The sequence below is a fragment of the Tripterygium wilfordii genome, chromosome 4 (assembly GCF_013401445.1).
Source record: "Tripterygium wilfordii isolate XIE 37 chromosome 4, ASM1340144v1, whole genome shotgun sequence".
Lineage (NCBI taxonomy): Eukaryota > Viridiplantae > Streptophyta > Magnoliopsida > Celastrales > Celastraceae > Tripterygium > Tripterygium wilfordii.
Genome location: NC_052235.1, coordinates 419,337 through 437,482, shown reverse-complemented (window position 1 = coordinate 437,482; position 18,146 = coordinate 419,337). Strand labels below are relative to the sequence as shown.

The 18,146-nt window shown below is 37.9% G+C and overlaps 4 protein-coding genes across 7 annotated transcripts; 1 reads left to right on the top strand and 3 right to left on the bottom strand.

The window, feature by feature from the left end:
* Positions 1-267: 267 nt before the first annotated feature.
* Positions 268-6,954, bottom strand: LOC119995858 (probable cyclic nucleotide-gated ion channel 14). The gene is made up of 8 exons (XM_038842311.1): positions 6,816-6,954; positions 3,951-4,055; positions 3,338-3,872; positions 2,430-2,642; positions 2,041-2,342; positions 1,802-1,913; positions 1,382-1,618; positions 268-1,294 (listed from the first exon to the last, which is right to left on the bottom strand). Exons 2-8 carry the CDS (start codon positions 3,977-3,979, stop codon positions 557-559), a joined length of 2,166 nt encoding a protein of 721 aa, XP_038698239.1. The 5' UTR covers positions 3,980-4,055; positions 6,816-6,954; the 3' UTR covers positions 268-556.
* Positions 5,820-10,045, bottom strand: LOC119995859 (serine/arginine-rich splicing factor RSZ22-like). Of its 2 annotated transcripts, XR_005467737.1 has the most exons (7): positions 9,925-10,045; positions 9,263-9,365; positions 8,757-8,845; positions 8,036-8,258; positions 7,804-7,917; positions 6,816-7,329; positions 5,820-6,133 (listed from the first exon to the last, which is right to left on the bottom strand). XR_005467737.1 is itself a non-coding variant. In XM_038842312.1 (6 exons), the coding sequence occupies exons 2-6, from the start codon at positions 9,349-9,351 to the stop codon at positions 7,293-7,295; spliced, it is 552 nt and encodes a 183-aa protein (XP_038698240.1). In that variant the 5' UTR covers positions 9,352-9,365; positions 9,925-10,045; the 3' UTR covers positions 5,820-7,292. The 2 variants fall into 2 exon arrangements, 1 of the variants encoding a protein (XP_038698240.1); XM_038842312.1 differs by having other exon boundaries at positions 5,820-7,329.
* A 578-nt stretch (positions 10,046-10,623) lies between these two features.
* On the top strand, positions 10,624-13,023 carry LOC119996206 (cytochrome P450 714A1-like). Of its 2 annotated transcripts, XM_038842757.1 has the most exons (5): positions 10,624-10,675; positions 10,768-10,985; positions 11,485-11,711; positions 11,795-12,054; positions 12,151-13,023. In XM_038842757.1, exons 2-5 carry the CDS (start codon positions 10,868-10,870, stop codon positions 12,968-12,970), a joined length of 1,425 nt encoding a protein of 474 aa, XP_038698685.1. In that variant the 5' UTR covers positions 10,624-10,675; positions 10,768-10,867; the 3' UTR covers positions 12,971-13,023. The 2 variants fall into 2 exon arrangements, with proteins under 2 accessions (XP_038698685.1, XP_038698684.1); XM_038842756.1 differs by having other exon boundaries at positions 10,634-10,985.
* Positions 13,024-15,533: 2,510 nt separating this feature from the next.
* LOC119997953 lies at positions 15,534-18,029 on the bottom strand. Of its 2 annotated transcripts, none has more exons than XM_038845199.1 (4): positions 17,915-18,029; positions 16,707-17,337; positions 16,033-16,556; positions 15,534-15,932 (listed from the first exon to the last, which is right to left on the bottom strand). In XM_038845199.1, the coding sequence occupies exons 3-4, from the start codon at positions 16,154-16,156 to the stop codon at positions 15,607-15,609; spliced, it is 450 nt and encodes a 149-aa protein (XP_038701127.1). In that variant the 5' UTR covers positions 16,157-16,556; positions 16,707-17,337; positions 17,915-18,029; the 3' UTR covers positions 15,534-15,606. Both variants share the same exon structure in this region; 1 of them encodes a protein (XP_038701127.1).
* Between the last annotated feature and the right edge of the window lie 117 nt (positions 18,030-18,146).

The window sequence follows — 18,146 nt, the reverse complement described above, 5'->3', positions numbered from 1 at the left end:
AACGGGAGGCACATAATTAAAGACAAAATTCCCATACCTGGTCCACTCCACTCCTTTCCTTTGGAAGTAGGACGGCTAATGCCATCGATAGAAAAACACCATTTCTTTTTCCAGGTATGCCAGTGTTTCTTTCTTTTTCCTATTCAAAGCCTAAATGTGGCACCATATGCCTGAACTGGTCCTCTAAAAGTCAATATCACTAAAATTACCCCCCTCTCCTTAAAACTTTTTTGCTCTAGAAATGACGTCTTCGGACTTTGCCACATATTTTTTCCAATAACCGTGTCATATGCTTTCTTCATTGTCAAAGGGAATTCACATAAACTATAGTTCTTCTCTCCTTCAAGCTATAATGCAGTCTTAACAATGAGCTCTTGGCTACTGCCTATAAGATTTGAACCTCCCTCATGCTACTAATAACAATTTTAAAACAAACATGACTCATCACTAAAAAAAAGAAAAGGGAAAAAAAAAATTGCTTGGTGTTTGACAATGCATTTTAGTGCCTGACGTGTTGACTTGAAAACATTTTTCGTGATCATGAATGGACTTGGAACTAGTCATCATCCTGGTCTTTGGAGAAGTCTGGCTCTTCCGGCTTTTGCAACTTAGGCAATGAAGCATCCTTCATTTTCTGAGCTCCTCTCATTGTGTTTTTAGCAAACCGTGAAGCCAGTATAGTGACACCCAAATGCTGTTTGGCTTGACAAGAGTTTGACCATGAACTTACATGCACTTCCCCGTCCTCTGCTTGTTCAGTTTCATCACACTCTTCCCCATCAAGAGAAATTGCAAACGACTCGCTGATGCTCAAATTCTTTGCCATATTCCTCTTCTTGTATCGACGCCAAGCTGCCTGAATAAAACAGGCAGCCCATGTCCTCCAATGGTATGAGTAGAACCGGAAAGTATGCTGAAGCTTCTTGCTATGGAGACGTCTAAACTGATTTGCGACAAACTTAAGATCTTCTGCTCTCAAAGCAAAAGCTTCAACTTCATCAAGGGCTCTCACTGTTCTTGTTGACGAAGGTAAGTTGAGAGTTTTTGGAAGCAATGCCCATGCCAGCAGTTCCTCCCCACAGAAGTCTCCTGGTCTCAAAGTGATTGAATTGAAGAAACCGGTTCGGCCTCCGTTAGTAGTTGAGCTCTCTAGCCTTCCCCGGATGACAAAAAGCATCTCCGTGACAGGATCACCTTCGCGAACTATCCAAGTTTCCTGAGTACTCAAAGATGATTTCAAACGCTCACATATTGCATCAAGAAGCTGATCATCCATCTGTGAAAAAAAGGGTACCTGCACACATTGGATAACTATAAGCTAAGCCTCCTACTATAGAAGGAAAAGTCATCTTTGAAGTGTCATAGCTCCTTAAGAGCTTACACGTCGAACGAGGTCTAAGCACAGGTGGCGTTGGATATCTCGACGAAGATCAGTGGGTAATGCAGGAAGGATTGATTCCTCATTAACTCCTCGAGTTGCAAGCCACTTGTATTGGACAAATTTTCTCACACGCTCCCTTAGATCTTCGGGTAGTTGTCGGTGTCTCATCCACTCTTCTGTATCTCTTCGCTTAAGTCTCCATTCCTCAAGTCTCACAGTGATTGATTGCAGATAAGTCTGCAACACAAAGAATATGCTTTCAATGATTTTTCCGATGAAAGAACTGCACTGACTTATTGTGAAGAGCTTTGTTCTTAAGAAAACCCTAATTCTATGATTCATTACATAGCCACATGAATTCAACAACTTATTTCTTCATTCATTAACAGGAGATAGAAAGCGTATAAAGAATCATGATACCTGCATGTTTCCAATCAAGTGTGCAAACAAAACCAGACCCATGATGGCGATCAGTATGGCAAACAAAGTCTCCCCAATGAAAGTGCTTGTAGAGAGACTCTGGCCATAAGAACTGAAACAAAAGGTGAAAATTTGGATTAGATCAGATATAGCAGTATATTGGGGACATATGAAGATTTTATAACAGGCCGGCCATGAGGCTATCGCCAACATTGTGGAGTTTTAGAGATAGATTTTACCTTAAGTTCTGTAAGCCCCACCAGAGACAATACAAGAACTTCTGAATAAAACCAGAGGAGACAACATTCTTTGTCACAGCATTGGCAAAAATTCCATAGTCAAAAACAGTACTGTTATCAGGATTACAGCTGCTAAACACAGCAGTACTATTTGTCCATACTCTTCGATCTTCATCGTCAAAAGTACCACAATCCAAGTACTTAGGAATGCATCTATTAGGGCCAAGTTCACTTTTGCAGACAGACTTCCAACAAGTTGCATGTCGCTCTATCGATACCAGATACCAACATGCTCCTAAAACCTGCGAAAGAAATGTCTGAAATGTTCGCTGAGATGCCCAGAACATGAGGGCTCATAGATAAGACTGGCTTAAGGAGGCATTACTTACATGACTGGCTAACATGTAAAGAAGGAGATTATATGCTGCACCAGCCCAAGCAGTCTCTGTGACCACGCCAGTGGCTTTAATAATCTGAGAACTTAGTGGGAAAATCAAATACAGTCTGGGAACATATTGGAGTAGAACAATCAGTACAATGGCATTATTCGTGTGATTGGCATGGGAGCTTCTTATTGCTGGAAGGATAAACCATATCAAAATCTGCCCAAGAAAACATCAAATGTTTCTAGAATTTCCTTTTCGAGTGATAAAATTCAGCACTCACTCAAAACCACGTTCAGATGCTAAAATTACAAGTTCTCAAGAAATAAGGGTAACAGTTGGGGCACAATAGATTGCATAGAAATTAGTATTAAAAGGGGGGGAAAAATTTAAGAGAGAGAGAGAGCTTCAGCCTCCATAGTAGTTCACAAAAAACGGTTTTACTTTCAATTCCAACAGATTTCTGAGCAACCAAGTAGCCCCTAAACTTGGAAACAGTCACTTTCATCTTTAGACACTAAATCTTTAGAGATGAAGGCCTTAGGCCAAATAGATTGCAGAGAAATTGAAGGAAAAAAATAGAACAAAACAGTTTCCAGAGTTACAATAAATCTCCGTATCAGTAGTCGAAATAGAAAGTTTACTTTCCCTCCAGATTTTCTCAGCAATTAAGCAGACACTGAACCTATTACAACATATATTATCTCCACAATCCTACCTTATAATGAGCAATTCTGTGGATTCAACAATGTATTGTGATGATATCTAGGGCATGAAAACCACTTGTAGCTATGACAATCACCCTCCATATCATTACACATAAGGGTTAATTTCGATTTAGTATCTTTGACATAAAAAAAACACAAACAATGATCTATGCTTAGAGAAAATACTGAAATAGATAGAAATTAGACCTGAGGAAGAGGTAATGCGGCTATGAGATCTATGAAGAAATCAGATTTCAGATATCTTCGTGCAATCTTCTCAGTATCTGAAACAAGTTCCCCTCTTCCAAAAACTCTGGAACTCGGCGAAACAAATGCAGTCCTGAACTTCATAATCATATGCAACAGATAGAAAAAATCGGCGAAGGTTCGAAAACATGTCAAAGCAATTCCCAGGTTCAAATTAGTATCCATACAAGAGGAACTCTCGTTGTTTACTACTGATGGGAGGTAGAAGAACAATGGATCTACAAAGAGTGCAACTAAGCAGGAGAAAAGGAAAATTCTGTTCCATTTAAGGACAATGTGACTTCCAGGATCAAGAATTTTAAGATTTCTCCATTGCTGTTGATGGTCATTGGATTCTGGGAAAACCTTAAACCTCCCATACTTTGGAATCTTAAAGGAAGAATTACTTGTGTTGTTTTTCCCTTCAGGTTTCAATAGAGGAGCAGATGCTTTGAATGAAGGCAATGACTTCTCTTGGTATTGGGTGTCACCGAACCTGTAATGAAAATCTGAGATCTTTCGATGAATAGTAAAAAGCTTCACCAAAACCCAAGCATGGTCTGTATGGAATTACCTGACATACTTCTCCTTCGTGAAGTCCATACAGGGTACTTGGAATTACAGGTGAGATATAGAAATGATCAAGGGAGTTGTTAAACTTGTTCTCAAACAAAACTTGCTGCATTTTCCACCAAAAGCAGAATAATGGGTCAAAAGTTCCATCTTCAACAGAGAAACTAAGTTCAAATGAAAGAGCATTGGGCTAAATGAGATTAGATGGATGATGTGAAACGAGAGAGAGAGAGAGAGATGTGGCCGTCTCTCAATATGGTTGACTTCCGTGAAGAAAACAAACAGTACAAATGAAAAACACAGCTCAGGCACTATCCTATATTAATAGTTTGCTTTTTGTTTCTTTAACGCATATTACTGTTAAGAATTAAAAAAAGAAAGAGGATATAATTATGATATAGAGAAGACGTGGAGGGCATAACAGAAACTATGTGTAATATCATACACATTCAGGATTTGCTCCTACAGTTACACTTTAAAAGGCAGTTACACAAATTAAATCTAGAGGAGGGGGCTAAAAAATAACCCACCTCAGCTCTGGTACAGGTGAGCTTTTTTTTTTTTTTAAGAACGGCACAGGTGAGCTATTTAGGTGAACTAGTTCTAGCGAATTACTCACCATGTTCAATGTACCGGTGAGAGCTATTTAGGTGAACATGTTCAGTAATTTGCTAGAACAAATTCATTTTACATACAATATTTATAATAACGAAAATAAATATTTTTTCTTTTGTTGAAATTTTTTAGGATATCTCCCATCTCTTCTAAATTTATTTTTTATAAAAAAAATATCTTTGAAAATTAATATCTTATACTCCAATTAACTTTTTTTTAAGGAAATATTTTATACTTTTTTTTAAAAAAAAATACCACTAAGAAATATGATCCTCATTTGAATCAAATCTTGAACACACATATACCGAACTCAATTAATTACAAACCGAGCTACCTCCCATTGGTGGAAATATTTCAAACATATTTTTTCATACATATTTAAACTATAACCACTATACAATAATAATAAATAATAAACCATACAAAATTGTATATTAATATTGAAAAATATGACCGCTATATAATATACTTATTTGTCATAATATACATTTATAAGAAATAAACAGAAAAGGATTAAAAAAAATAAAAAGCAAATATTTAATCACTGTAAAAATATAATTTAGTATACGTGACGTAATAACTCCAGGACTATAAATTCTTTTTGAATATATATACGAGAAATTCCCTCTACACCGTAAGATATGTATTTTTATTGTTGCATATAACTTTTTATAAAGTTCGGTATTTCTTCCACCCTGTCGACCTCCTTCGTAATAATTTTTTTTCAAAAAAAAAAATAAACAAAATATTTGATGGTTGCAACTGGCACCAACCAGAGAGAATGATGACCTTCGGAATTGCCAAGGTGAACTTCAGAGATGGTTTATTATACACTATAATACCGCAAGCAGTCCGTCCATATACGCCAAACATCACCTTACAAAATCAAAGGCCGCCAATTGGGGCCCATATTTAAAAATAAAACCCCAACTTCCTATTACATTATAATTTGAAATTTAACGTAAATGGTTCCGTGTAATTGCTTAAATATTCTGCCAACTTGACAAATGGCAACGCACAAAGGACGACAAATCATTTTTAAATTATCCCCGTCCTAAAAAATAATTTACTTTGATGATCATTTTCAGAGTAAAAGACGAGACCAGCAACTTTCATGTTTCAAGCCTACACTGGGCTTTGATGCTCTGCATCTCGAAATATTATCAATTAAACCAAAATCATGTTCAACTTTAAAATATCCATACCCCAAACCCATTTCGGATGTTGAGAGCTAGATTACACCATGAACAATAAATGCCACCCATGGAAATTGAATTCTTCATATAACATTTGACTAAATGCAACCTTGGTTCACCATTTTTCCATGGAAAAAACAATCAGCAATTTGCCAAAAAAAAATTTCTTCACAAGTAAACTGTAATCAAATCGACCACTACGTATGTTGGCAATCGATGTGTCATAATCACCTTCCTTAATAAGTTCATTATGGTTCCTCACTCGAGAAGACGAACGGAAACAGCAGTCCCAACAAACAAAACCCCTCCGAACATTTCTTCTCGACTGAAAAATGGATTGAGTCCATTTACTCTTCAACCATTTTCCATCAACCTTTCCAGGCATCAAAAGAACGGCAACACACTAATTAACGACATATGCTCATAAAAATAATTGCAACAAGTAATCCTCACATATGCATACACAACAGACGAAAAGACGGAGGTACTAAATAGAAACACCTTATGACGCCAAAATTGGGAGAGGACCCTCAGCTCGTGATAAAACCTCTTCCACTAGGCATCACAACATATATTCAATTACCATAAAATATGAAGAATGCAGTAAGACAACCTCCTCCCCCAATTCCAGAAACGACACATGTAAGAGAGAGAAGGAAAAGGCAGGATATGGAATAAACGAACTTCAATTGCAATTACATACAAAAGAAAAAAAAAAGTTTGCCAGCCGGCTGAGCAACCTTCAAATCCATAGAATAAAAAGTGAAAGCATTTAATTTTTTTTAAGACTTCTGCACAGCAACTAAATAGAAGGAAGACCCGAAAAACCCTTTTGAAAAATCACCAATTCCCCACCAAAATAGTAAACAGTAAGAAAACAATAAAAGGAGATTAACCCGTATGTGCCAAATGCAATTCCAAGACATCCAACTATCATCAGTAAATTTCAAAAGGCATATCGACTTAGAAAATAAAAGTTAAAAAAACAACCAAAAGAAAAGTCAAACAAATATTCTTCCAAGAACCCAAAACCTGACTTCTGTGAACGGATGTACCTGCCAGAAGCATTTGAAGCAGCTCCGAATCCTTTTAAGGTTAAGTAAACGAAATGCCACTAGAGATTGAGGGACGCAGATCACATCGGCAGAGTTCAATCAAAGAGAAGCATCTAGAGACGTAGGCAGCTAAGACGACAATCATAAAATTGAAGATGCCAAAGCAGGGCAGCCAACAACAATTAAGCCTCAGCTTGGAAGCAGAAACCAATGAGGAGAACCAGAAGAAACCTCAACACAAAAAAGAAAAAGCATAAACTTTTAGCAAACACTGTTTAGAACAAATTACCTCCATATCCAACAACATCGAGAGAGAAAAAAACAGCTATTCCACATACCTTATAATGAAAAATAACCAGCAGTGACAAAAGTAAGAAGAAAACTTATCCAAGTAGCTGAGAACCCATTTAAAGATAGTTGAACTGAAGTTCACACACTAAACATACTTAATCTCAACGACCTATTGATTAAGACAACTTAGCTCCTGCTACGACGACGATCTCTCAGCCCATTGCTGCACAAAATTAAACAAAAAATAACAAGTCAACAATTAATAATATAAAACCAGCACAGGCGATATCAAAACACATGCAGACATCCTTAACCTTGCACAGACCAAGGTTACGAGAAGGAGACTACAAGCAAAAATCATTCAGCAAAAGGAGGGAAAGAGATATTTAAACATGTAAATATATATGTTTAGAAAAGCTATATGTTATTGTGTTCGTGTATTTGGTGATATTCACATAAATGAGTAAGGGCATGCCAGAGCGTACCCTGCAAGCGAAGTAGAGTACCACGAGAGTATAAAAAAGGTGGATAAAGACATATATGTTCCCAAATGATGTACTAATAATTCAAAGATTTAACTAATGACAAAATCTCCTCTGCGTCACATGGAAATTTCTCGCGGGACATATAAACTTCAAGGATAATGGATCTCTGTAAAAAAAAAGCTCAAACTATAAAAAGATCAAAGTTACTTAACCCATTGGCATATGGAACCTCCTCACGTCCACGATAAGCTGGAGACCTGTTGTCGCTACGCCCGAGAGGTGAAGGACTGCGATGTTTGGGAGATCGTCCACGGGGGCTATAACTCCTGCTTCACATTAAACCAGTATCACAAAAGAAACTGAAAACACATGGAGCCAACCTTGGCAACAACAAAATTAAGCACAACTAGGAAATACAAACAATACGTGATTTAGTGACCTTACCTTCGCCCATAGCTTGGGCTCCTGCGATACCTAGGACTGCGGCTACGTCTTCTTCCTGAACCAACCCGAGTGCGGCATTCACGAGCAAAGTGACCAGGTTCACCACATTCATAACACTTCAAGTCAGAACCCCCAAAACGGCCACGACCCCCTCCACGACCACGGTCACCACCACCACCACCCCTTGAATTGTGAGAGAGCTCAACTCTCCAACCATTCTTGCCTATTCCAACAACAAAACAATAAAGCATACAGGATACTATAGTAACTAGAAATTCTAAGAAATCCAACCAAATTGCAGCCAACCGGCAAAAACCAGTATGCAAACTTAATGAACTGAGCTGATGACATCTACATGCCATATGTTCTACATTACCTAAGGCCAAATGCAGTAAGTAATGTCACCACATACTCAACCCTCCATAATAAAGGACCAAGTGATGATCATAATAATTTAGAGTCAAATCCAACAAACCAATGAAAATCTATTAAAATTCAAAGGCCAACAAAAAAATATTTGTGGTATCACCATTGCAATAAATGCACCAGGCATTGATTTCTTTTCTTTTCAGTTTTCAAGAAATTCTAACACTAACGATACATATATTTTTCAAGGGCAGGGCAGGACCGATCGTCTAACATTTTCCACAACCTCACCCACTCATGAAGAAAACAGTTTAAAAAATGAGCAACATTCAGAAAAAGTGCTTTGTCAAATTACCATCTAATTCACGAATTGCATCCTGAGCATCTCTTTTATCATCAAAGTCAATAAAGGCGTACCCTGGTGGCCTCTGTGCAACCCATACACTGCAGAGAATATGCTGTGCATATCAAATAATCATAAATAAAGTGAAATTAAAGAGATGTATATTTAGGAGGCTCCTGCACTTTAACGCCATTCTCACTACAATTAAAAACTGTCAATAGCTAGGATGTTGACAGAGAAGAAATCATCAGTAGAATACTGAATACCAATCATCTTGTAAGGTAATCTCCTCCTGAGATCAGTTTCTAAACCCTATATTTAGCTATCAAATCAAATAAATCCCTGTAAATAACTGAGTTACCGTAACAAAGCACTCAAGGTCAACAACCACAACGTATTCCTTTGAATGGGTCTTCTATAGTTTTCTTTTTAGCTTTTTCTGGGGAGGGGGACTCAAACACTCATCACTCTTGCAAATTTATCAACAAATAGAAAACAATGCGGAGATTAAATTCCACCTTCTTATCACTCCAAAAGTACGGAACTCATCTTCAAGATCGCGTTCAGAAACGCGGGGGTCCAAATTACCCACATAGACACGAGACATTGTTTGAAAGATTTCTGTTGAGCAAGAGAGCGAAAGATCGTTAAATAATTAACAATCAGCACATGAACATCATATTCCACCAAGAAAACAGGGAGAAAGAAGTTTCAAATTCTATTCCACTAAGAGAATAGGGAGAAAAAAGCGTAGATCGGAAATAGGATTCATCAAAGAAAAATTCCGTGGGTAAAATCGAAAACCTAACACGCCTCACTTGCATGCATCTCAACCAAACAATTCCTCGCAGCTGCAGCGTCAAGCACAGTTAAAAAAAACCACGTAACAGTCATGCTACACTAGCGTTCGTGGAAAACATTTCGGTGATAAAACACCCAAAAAATCACAGAATAAATTCTCCACATATTCTAAAATCAGCAGGACAACTAGAAGAAAACAGATAATAAAAAAAAATTGAGAAACAAAAAGGGGTTAGACGAAACATGTAATTGTAAGCATCTCAGAAATCGCGAAGCGAAATCAAATCGTTAAAATCCGATCAAATACTGACGGCACAATTCGTAGACAAACGGAACGGACGGAGAAGAACAATAATATAAAGGTATCACAGATCTGAACCTGAAGCAAGGCGAACAGATAAACCCTAGCCGCTATCCCGCCGTTTCTCTCTCTCTCTCTCTTTCAAAATCTATTTTTAGGTTGGAACGAAGGAGGTCGAGGCTTGTTTATACACGGCAATAATGTTAAATGACTGGCCGCTCCCTGTACGTCCTGGATTTCCCAAAACACCCCGAGTAAGTAATTACAATTACGCATGACGTGAGTAAGCTATAAGAGTTTATAAAACCTTTATTAAAAAAATAAATAAATTATGGAGTACTTATTTAATTATATTTAGATGGTAGAATATTGCATATCTAAGTAACACTAACAGGTCCAAAGTTTCCATGTTGATCGATTTGTGAAATTTTAGGTTATATATTAATTGCAACTTGATAATATAATATCAGAGTGAAGTGTAAGTTGATCGTAATAAATTAAGAAAATTATTTGATCCCTATCTCCCTCTGGAAGAAGTTGTTAACAACTAACTAAATCTAATATTATTTAATGTAAATGATCTCTAGATGAATCACATCCCAACATGGAGTGATCGGAAAGTTTTACCAAATACTGTATATATATATATATATATATATATTTTATGTATATTATTATTATATGTGTAATTGCATATGCATATTGTTACGTAAGCAGTAGCTAGAAATTAAGTTTGACTTTTTGAGAATTATACTATATAAATAAATACCGATCGAGAGCAGAGGGGGTCCGAAGGTGGATAGAGAGCAGGAAAGAAATTAAAATGGAGGTCTCTCATCTGGTTTCTTCTTCTTCTTCTTCAGTTGTAATAAGTATTGTTGCGGGGCTTGTTTTGGTAATTGTTGTTCATCTCTACAACAGTACTAGTGTATGGATTAAGTCTCAAAGGGTGAAGAGAAAGCTTCAGGAGCAAGGGATCAAAGGTCCACCGCCTTCTTTCATCTCCGGCAATCTCAACGAGATGCAGCTCATCATCCAACGGGAGTCTAAAAGGAAGGATCCACCTCACGCCGACGTTGTTTCACAAGATTACACCTCCACTCTCTTCCCTCACTTGGAACACTGGAGAAAACAATACGGTCACCCTCTCTACTCTCTACACATACATATACGTATATAGCTATATCAATCATTATACGTGTATATATATATACGTACACATATGCTCAATCATTATCATGTAGTATTTAAATTATGGTTTGGTCAATTCAAATTTTCTTACATATTACTATAACCTATTTATATATACAGGTTTTTGTGTGTGTGTATGAAGTTATGAACTTAAAATAAAGAAGGTCAACTGCCTCTCTCTCTTTTCTTTTCCCCGTAAAAATATATATATCTATATATAGTTTACAGGCTTACAGCCCAGCCCATGCTAGGATTGCTAGCAGCTAGATCTAATATATATAAAGGGAACTGGGGAAGGAAGGAGACAACAAAGTGAGCTGGATTTAGGGGGGGTTACATTAAATGAATATTGGAGCAATGAATGAATGAAAAGTGACTAAACAATGAACTGTGGCGGTGGTCACTCACTCTATGACTCTAATAAGTCTTAAGGATGAAATATTGCAGGGCTAGTGTACACGTATACCTTAGCATTTAAGCAACACCTGTATGTGAACGAGCCGGAGCTAGTCAAGGAGATGAACCACTTGAACACTCTGGATTTGGGTAGGCCTCCTTACATGTCCAAGAAGCTCGCACCTCTCCTAGGCAACGGCGTAGTCAGATCCAATGGGCCTTTTTGGGCCCATCAAAGGAAACTCATAGCCCAAGAATTCTTCATGGACAAAGTCAAGGTAATAATTGCTTCATATGCTTACATCTTCTTCAATGAACTGAACCGAACTGAACTGAAACAAATTATTGTATTGGGCTGCAGGGAATGGTGGGATTGATGGTGGAGTCAGTGGTGCCATTGTTAGATAAATGGGAAGAGAAAATTAAAGCACAAGGTGGTGGGATGGAAGCAGAAATTGAAGTCCATGAGGATTTGAGGAGTCTCACTGCAGATATGATTTCCAGGGCTTGTTTTGGGAGCTCTTATGACAAAGGCAAGCAAATTTTCTCCAAGCTTAGGACTCTTCAAACAGCCATCAGCAATAGTAGTGGAAACTACCTCTTCAGTGCTGCTAATTTTGGGTACAAATTAATTCCAATCTTAAATATTCCGTCTTCTTTTTGTTTTTTTTTTGAAAGAGAGCTGTTTATTTATTTATATGTGTTAGAAAACTGTAGATTTCTACCCACCAAGAAAGAAAAGGAGATCAAACGTGTAGAAAAAGAGATCGAATCATTGATATGGGGGACAGTACAAGAAAGGGAATTAACACAATGTTCAAGAGAGGACAAGGATCTAATGCAGCTGTTATTGGAAGCATCAGTGAATGATGATACCAAGGAAGGCAAAGACAAGCTCTCCTCTAAGCAATTTGTCGTGGACAATTGCAAGAACATATACTTTGCTGGCCACGAAACTACAGCTATCACGGCCTCTTGGTGTTTGGTGCTCCTGGCTCTATATCCGGAATGGCAATCCCGGATACGAGCAGAGTACTCTGCGTTCTGCAACAATGGTGGACTAATTATCCCGGATTCGGACTCAGTTTCCCGATTAAAATCTGTGAAGATGGTAATCCATGAAACATTGAGACTTTATCCACCAGCAGCATTCGTGTCGAGGGAGGCATTGGAAGAAACTCAAGTAGGGAACATTTTAGTGCCAAAGGGTGTATGCATTTGGACAGTCATATCGACCTTGCATCGAGACCCTCATACTTGGGGATCGGACGTCAATGAGTTCAGACCGGAGAGGTTCGCGGATGGCGTGTCGAAAGCCTGCAAGTTCCCTCAAGCCTACATTCCGTTCGGAGTGGGTCCACGCTTGTGCTTGGGAAAGAATTTTGCCATGGTACAACTGAAGGTTGTGATATCCCTTATAGTGTCCAGGTTTCAGTTCAAGCTGTCTCCAAACTACACACATTCTCCTGTCTATAGAATGTTAGTAGAACCGGGATATGGGGTCGCCATTATTGCTCAAAAGGTTGAGGATCGATGAAACATGTCGTAAATATGCATCAACATGACGTTTGCATGATTTCTTTCTAGCTAGGTAGCTAGAGATTGCAAGTATGAGAATTGTTCCATCTTGTTGGAGGAGAAGTAGAGCCGTAGAGGTATTGTCCTCCTAGTCCTAGATGAGGGACATCATTCCCCTTTCATCCACAATAAAATAATAAAATGTTAAATGTTGTGGACAATGAGAAAGAAAATGTTAATCATCCAGATTCCAGATAATAAATTAAGCAAAGGACAACTTAAAACGAAGGAGAAAATGAGCACAAAAAACAAACCTACCTTAAAAACTTTAAAGGACATGGGCTTCTAAGCCCACATTGGTATTTGGAACCAATCCTATTCTACTCAGTCCCACACAGTTGACAAACAGGAGGCGGCTCCCAAAGTCCAAATCCTGTAACATTTCCTGAAAAAGATTAATGAAGTTTCCATTGATGAATGAATGAATGAATGAATGGAAAGTTGGGTAACTAAGCAAATAAGTTAAGTCTGATGTATGGTTTGTTCACAATTTCAAGGGAATTCCTTGTAACAATGCAAACTAATTAAAACGTTCAAATCGGCTTGTGCCATCTCTTCTTGTTGTCTTGTCTTACCCACATAACTAAAACACTGGTTTGTTTAATCGTCTTCATTCGGCCTTCTATATGATCAGTTTATTATATTCAGAAGAATTAAAATGCAAAACATTTTTTCAATGAATTCGGACCGATTGTTCTTGTCTTGTTTCTTGTTATTGTAACTTTAAAAAAACAGGAAGAAATGGAATAACATTAATCCCAAAGAGTCCCTTGCCCTAAACTTCAAAGCTTCCAACAGTCACTATAAAAGGAAAGAAAGAAGATTGATCGAGGACTCAAGTACTAGAGTTGTTGTGATTTTTGTTTCAATCTGAGAAGATGGCAGTGGTGCACAAGGCCTCAGATACTGTTATTTTCACAGCATTAGCACTGTTTAGTTTGAGCCTGTTTTCGTTGGCATCAGCAATTTCAGGAAACGCCACCTTTTACAAACCTCCCTACAACCGTAAGCACAATATATATATATCGATCGATTAGTGCTCGTAATCAAATACTAATCAATTATGTGTATATATATATGTGTGTGTGCAGCTTCTGCTTGTCTCGGAAAGAGGGTTGTCAAGGGAATAATGCTGGCGGCGGTAAGTAATCAGATGTGGAAGAATGGCAGGGTGTGTGGAAAACATTTGAGAGTGAGTTGTACTGGTAAAGCCAACGAAAGCCCAAGAGCTTGCAGGGGAAGTCGGGGTCAGTCGATAACGGTGAGGATTGTGGACCTTTGCGATGGGTGTAAGGGCAACCATATTGACTTGTCGCTACAAGCATTTGCCAAAATTGCAGATCCTGATGCTGGTGTCGTCAAAATCTCTTTCGATCTGTCAGTCATCGCTACCTCTTCTTTCACTCAGTTTGTTAATTTTGTTCCAGACCAACAACTCCTTTGTTAAATCCGTTACATTTATTTTACCTTTTTGTCTTATTCGAATCATGATTTTGCTTGCAGGGTTTAAGAGATTGGAGTCGCTTGATTTCGAGGAGATGGGAGTTTGCAGATGAATCTCTAGATTATATGTCTGAACAATAATGATTGTGTATATAACGATGAAATAACATTATGATAACCATATAGTATTCCCATGACCATGTGTGCTAGTTGTAATCACGATTTTAGGTTCTCATGAAAAATAAAAAATAAAACATGGATTACTTTGCAATTGTTTCAACTAGAAAAAAAACAGACGGAAATTAGCATCCACAGACCATAATTTGTTTATAATTTTCAACTATACTTGTATATGTTGGTATAATTTGTTTATAATTTTCAACTAATACTGTATACGTTGGTGATCAAATATAGCACAATCACCTTGTCAACAAAACCCTCAAACCAGAGCTCCAAAGAACCAGACTTCAGTCACCTTTGTGAACAGTTCATGAGCCCAGCCATCGAAAACAATGATGTACACAATCTGGACTACATAAAGTTCAAATATCCGTAAGTATGCCATAAGTGTTTGCTTAAGGTAACATACTAACCTTAAAACCCAATCAAATATCCATAAGTCTGGCATCACTCCATCACTGAGAAAAAGAAAAGATATCATAAGGCCTACCACAAACCATCGACCATGTCTGTCACGGGTCTCGTAAACCTTGGCACAATCCTTGATGTTGTAAGCGACTTGAAACCATGAACTATAGCAGAGAAAGATGAAATAAAAACAAAAAAACAAAGAGATTTCAATAATTAATATTAAATGACATGAAATGAAATGAAATGAAATGGAGAAAAAAAAAATAAAGCAACCCAAGACAAGTGAAAAGGACACGACAGAGTTACCTTTATCATCATCTTCATCATCTAATCTATTAGTATCAACAGGATCCATATCTACAGCAACAGCAACCTGATCATTGTTTCCTTTGCGGAGACTGCGAACTTGGGATGCCATGGAGGGACCCGTGAGTGTCCACTTGTTTATCTGCATCAAATTCCAATAAAATCAGATCCTAAGAATAAAATCTCAATAAGAACATCATTGGTGCATCTAATGACCTCTTGTTTATCTGCATCAAAATCCAATAAAATCAGATCCTAAAATAGTAAGAATAAAATCTCAACAAGGACATCATTGGTGCATCTAATGACCTCTTGCCTTAAGAAAGAGATCTCAGCATCACGATCATGCAATTGTGATTGAAGCCTTTCAACTTCAGCAAGAAGGCTTTCTGACAGATGATGAAGCTCATCAAACCTGCTAACAGTGATAGAAAGCTTTTTCATGACCTTTCCACGAGAAGCTTCGAGGTTCTCTACAACCACATTCTTTTGTTGCAAAACTTTTTCCAGTTCCAACACTTTTTTCGTCAAATCTTCCATCTGGGCCTCCTCGTCAAGTGCTTGCATAAGACACTCAATTTCTGCAAAAGACAAGTTTTTGCATTGAAAGATTATTCAAAGGGAAAAAAAATGAATATAGCAAGTTGAAAAGGGATATATTTATAAGTTAACCGAACAAACCTTGGTCTTTGGCAGCCAGAGTGTCAGTAAGTGACTTGGCCCTGCCCTGCAACTCTGTCAATGCAGCTTGCTCATCTTGCAGCTCCTTCACTCTCTGCTCCAATGAGTTTCGTTCCTCCTGCATTTCTACCACCCTTTCCTGTAAATCACAAACCTGAGCTTTCGAAGATTGAAGATCCAGCGAATAAGCTCTTGCAGCAGCTTCAGCTTCCTTGATTTGATTGACCGCTCCATGCAAATTTTCTCTTTTTGGATGTCCTTCTCCTGAAGCTCTTTCTGCAAATTAGCTATTGTAATTTTCATTTCCTTATGGCTACCAGCCAAAATGTTGTCTTTCACCTCTAGCCTCCTGCTTTGTTCTGTTTCATAATTTGTCCCTTCCATATTGTTCCCTTCTGAAGCAGAAATAGTTTCAGCACTTCCATCATAATCTAACAATGTGAGCCTCCCATCTTCTTGAAGCTCTAATCCACCACTTCTATCAATGTGCCTGAAACCCAAACCAGCAGCTTCCTGCATTGCCCCTACGCAGCAAAAAGTGGGAATTTAGTTATCCACAAAATTGCACATCATGCCCTGCCCCGCCCCTCTGATAACCTGATTTCTCTAGTAAAACCAAAACAAATATAAATTGAAGACAGGTATGAGGAGGAAGCACAAACTACATCTGTTACCTGGTCTCCAGCCTGACTTAATATCATACGAGTTTCATCCTTCTTTAAAGATAATGACTCCCGCCCTCCCGTGTTGCCACTCTCCTTTTCCACTCTGGCTGCCACACCCTCAGAGCTATCAACTGAAGCAGTCGGATGCGGCGAATCAACATTTACCAATAACCCAGAAAGTACAGGATCCCCTTTGGAATCATGAATAACAGAATTTTCCAAGGATATGAAACCTTCCACCTCAGAATCTAAGGTCCCAGTACCTTCCACTCCATTTGTATCTGAAGAACCAACATCATGCTCGTCAGCCTCAACCTTCGACAAAGGTAACTCAGAATTATGAGTCAATACTGTATCAACTACACCAATCTCATGTGTAAGAGGAACCAAAAGTGGTTCAAAAGTGTCAATGCCAGAATCTGGATTTAATGGATTTACGTGACACTGCATAATCGTCAGAACCCAGGTTTGAGCCAACATGAGAAGCAATATTCGCTTCTGGAACCTTTGATAACACTGTCATTTGGGAAGTACCAGATGGTGCCTCGGCATCAGATTCCTGACGCCCACTATATTTTTCTGAGGATTTCCCATGGCTGCTACTGCCTTTACCACCCTTCTTCTGTCGAAATTGTTGAAGCTGAGAAAATATTTTTAAAAAAGTATTACAACAGTAATCATGCCAAATTCACTCCATTTTCAGTGCTCTGGTATCCTTCTAAGAGCTTCTGTTTCAGATGAAACTCTACTCGGTAGCAAGGCTATCTAGTAAAATAATAACTTTTGGATCTTAAGGAGGGATGGAAACCCTTAATTAAAAGTAAATTGAATAGAAAATTTTACCTATATAATTTTATTTCCCAAATTTTAGGTACTTGTGGAGTATAATACGTTAAAAAGTGGAATTCTATTCCTTTTACTTTTCGTCTCTTCACTAAAAAGCAAAATGTTCAAGGTACTACATGATGATATTATAAATAGAACTAGAACAACTCTAGTGCCACATTCCTCTGGTAAGTGGATCAGAAACTAACATGGAAGTCTAGTTTTCTTTTTTCTCCCTGTATTTAAATAACCAGTGAAAAATAATTAGCGTAACTGATAAGTGAAGTGATATACCGAATACATATCCTCATGCAATAGTTTCTCTGGCACCAAATTTCAAAGTCTACTACGACATCAATATACAGAGCGACTGAGTGAGATAAGCATAGTACCTTCTTACGTCCAGCAGCAAGCATATCGGTACGGCCCTTGTTCTTGTCCATCTGATCCACTTCGTTTGACAACCCCACCGCAACTTATCACAATCAGTTGGATTATTGAATACAGAGCTGCATTATTGAATTCGATCAGTTGGACTGTTGTAGATACTTACATAAAAATTTAAATGGAAAACTAAATAACAAATATAATGGAAACTCCGTTCCTAATAATTCCCTCATATTT

Excerpts from the sequence above, each read along its gene's own strand:
- LOC119995858 (XM_038842311.1), bottom strand. The coding sequence starts at position 3,979 with ATGGACTTCACGAAGGAGAAGTATGTCAG. Across the intron at positions 2,643-3,337 it reads CCGCATTACCTCTTCCTCAG|ATTTTGATATGGTTTATCCT; the intron begins GTCTAATTTCTA and ends TTTCTTGGGCAG. Across the intron at positions 1,295-1,381 it reads GCTTAGACCTCGTTCGACGT|GTACCCTTTTTTTCACAGAT; the intron begins GTAAGCTCTTAA and ends CAATGTGTGCAG.
- LOC119995859 (XM_038842312.1), bottom strand. The coding sequence starts at position 9,351 with ATGTCTCGTGTCTATGTGGGTAATTTGGACCCCCGCGTTTCTGAACGC. Across the intron at positions 8,259-8,756 it reads TGCAATTCGTGAATTAGATG|GCAAGAATGGTTGGAGAGTT; the intron begins GTAATTTGACAA and ends TTGTTGGAATAG. Across the intron at positions 7,918-8,035 it reads AGCCCAAGCTATGGGCGAAG|GAGTTATAGCCCCCGTGGAC; the intron begins GTAAGGTCACTA and ends AATGTGAAGCAG.
- LOC119996206 (XM_038842756.1), top strand. The coding sequence starts at position 10,670 with ATGGAGGTCTCTCATCTGGTTTCTTCTTCTTCTTCTTCAGTTGTAATA. Across the intron at positions 10,986-11,484 it reads ACACTGGAGAAAACAATACG|GGCTAGTGTACACGTATACC; the intron begins GTCACCCTCTCT and ends GAAATATTGCAG. Across the intron at positions 12,055-12,150 it reads TTCAGTGCTGCTAATTTTGG|ATTTCTACCCACCAAGAAAG; the intron begins GTACAAATTAAT and ends AGAAAACTGTAG.
- LOC119997953 (XM_038845199.1), bottom strand. The coding sequence starts at position 16,156 with ATGCAGGAGGAACGAAACTCATTGGAGCAGAGAGTGAAGGAGCTGCAA. Across the intron at positions 15,933-16,032 it reads TCTGGCTGCCAAAGACCAAG|AAATTGAGTGTCTTATGCAA; the intron begins GTTTGTTCGGTT and ends TGTCTTTTGCAG.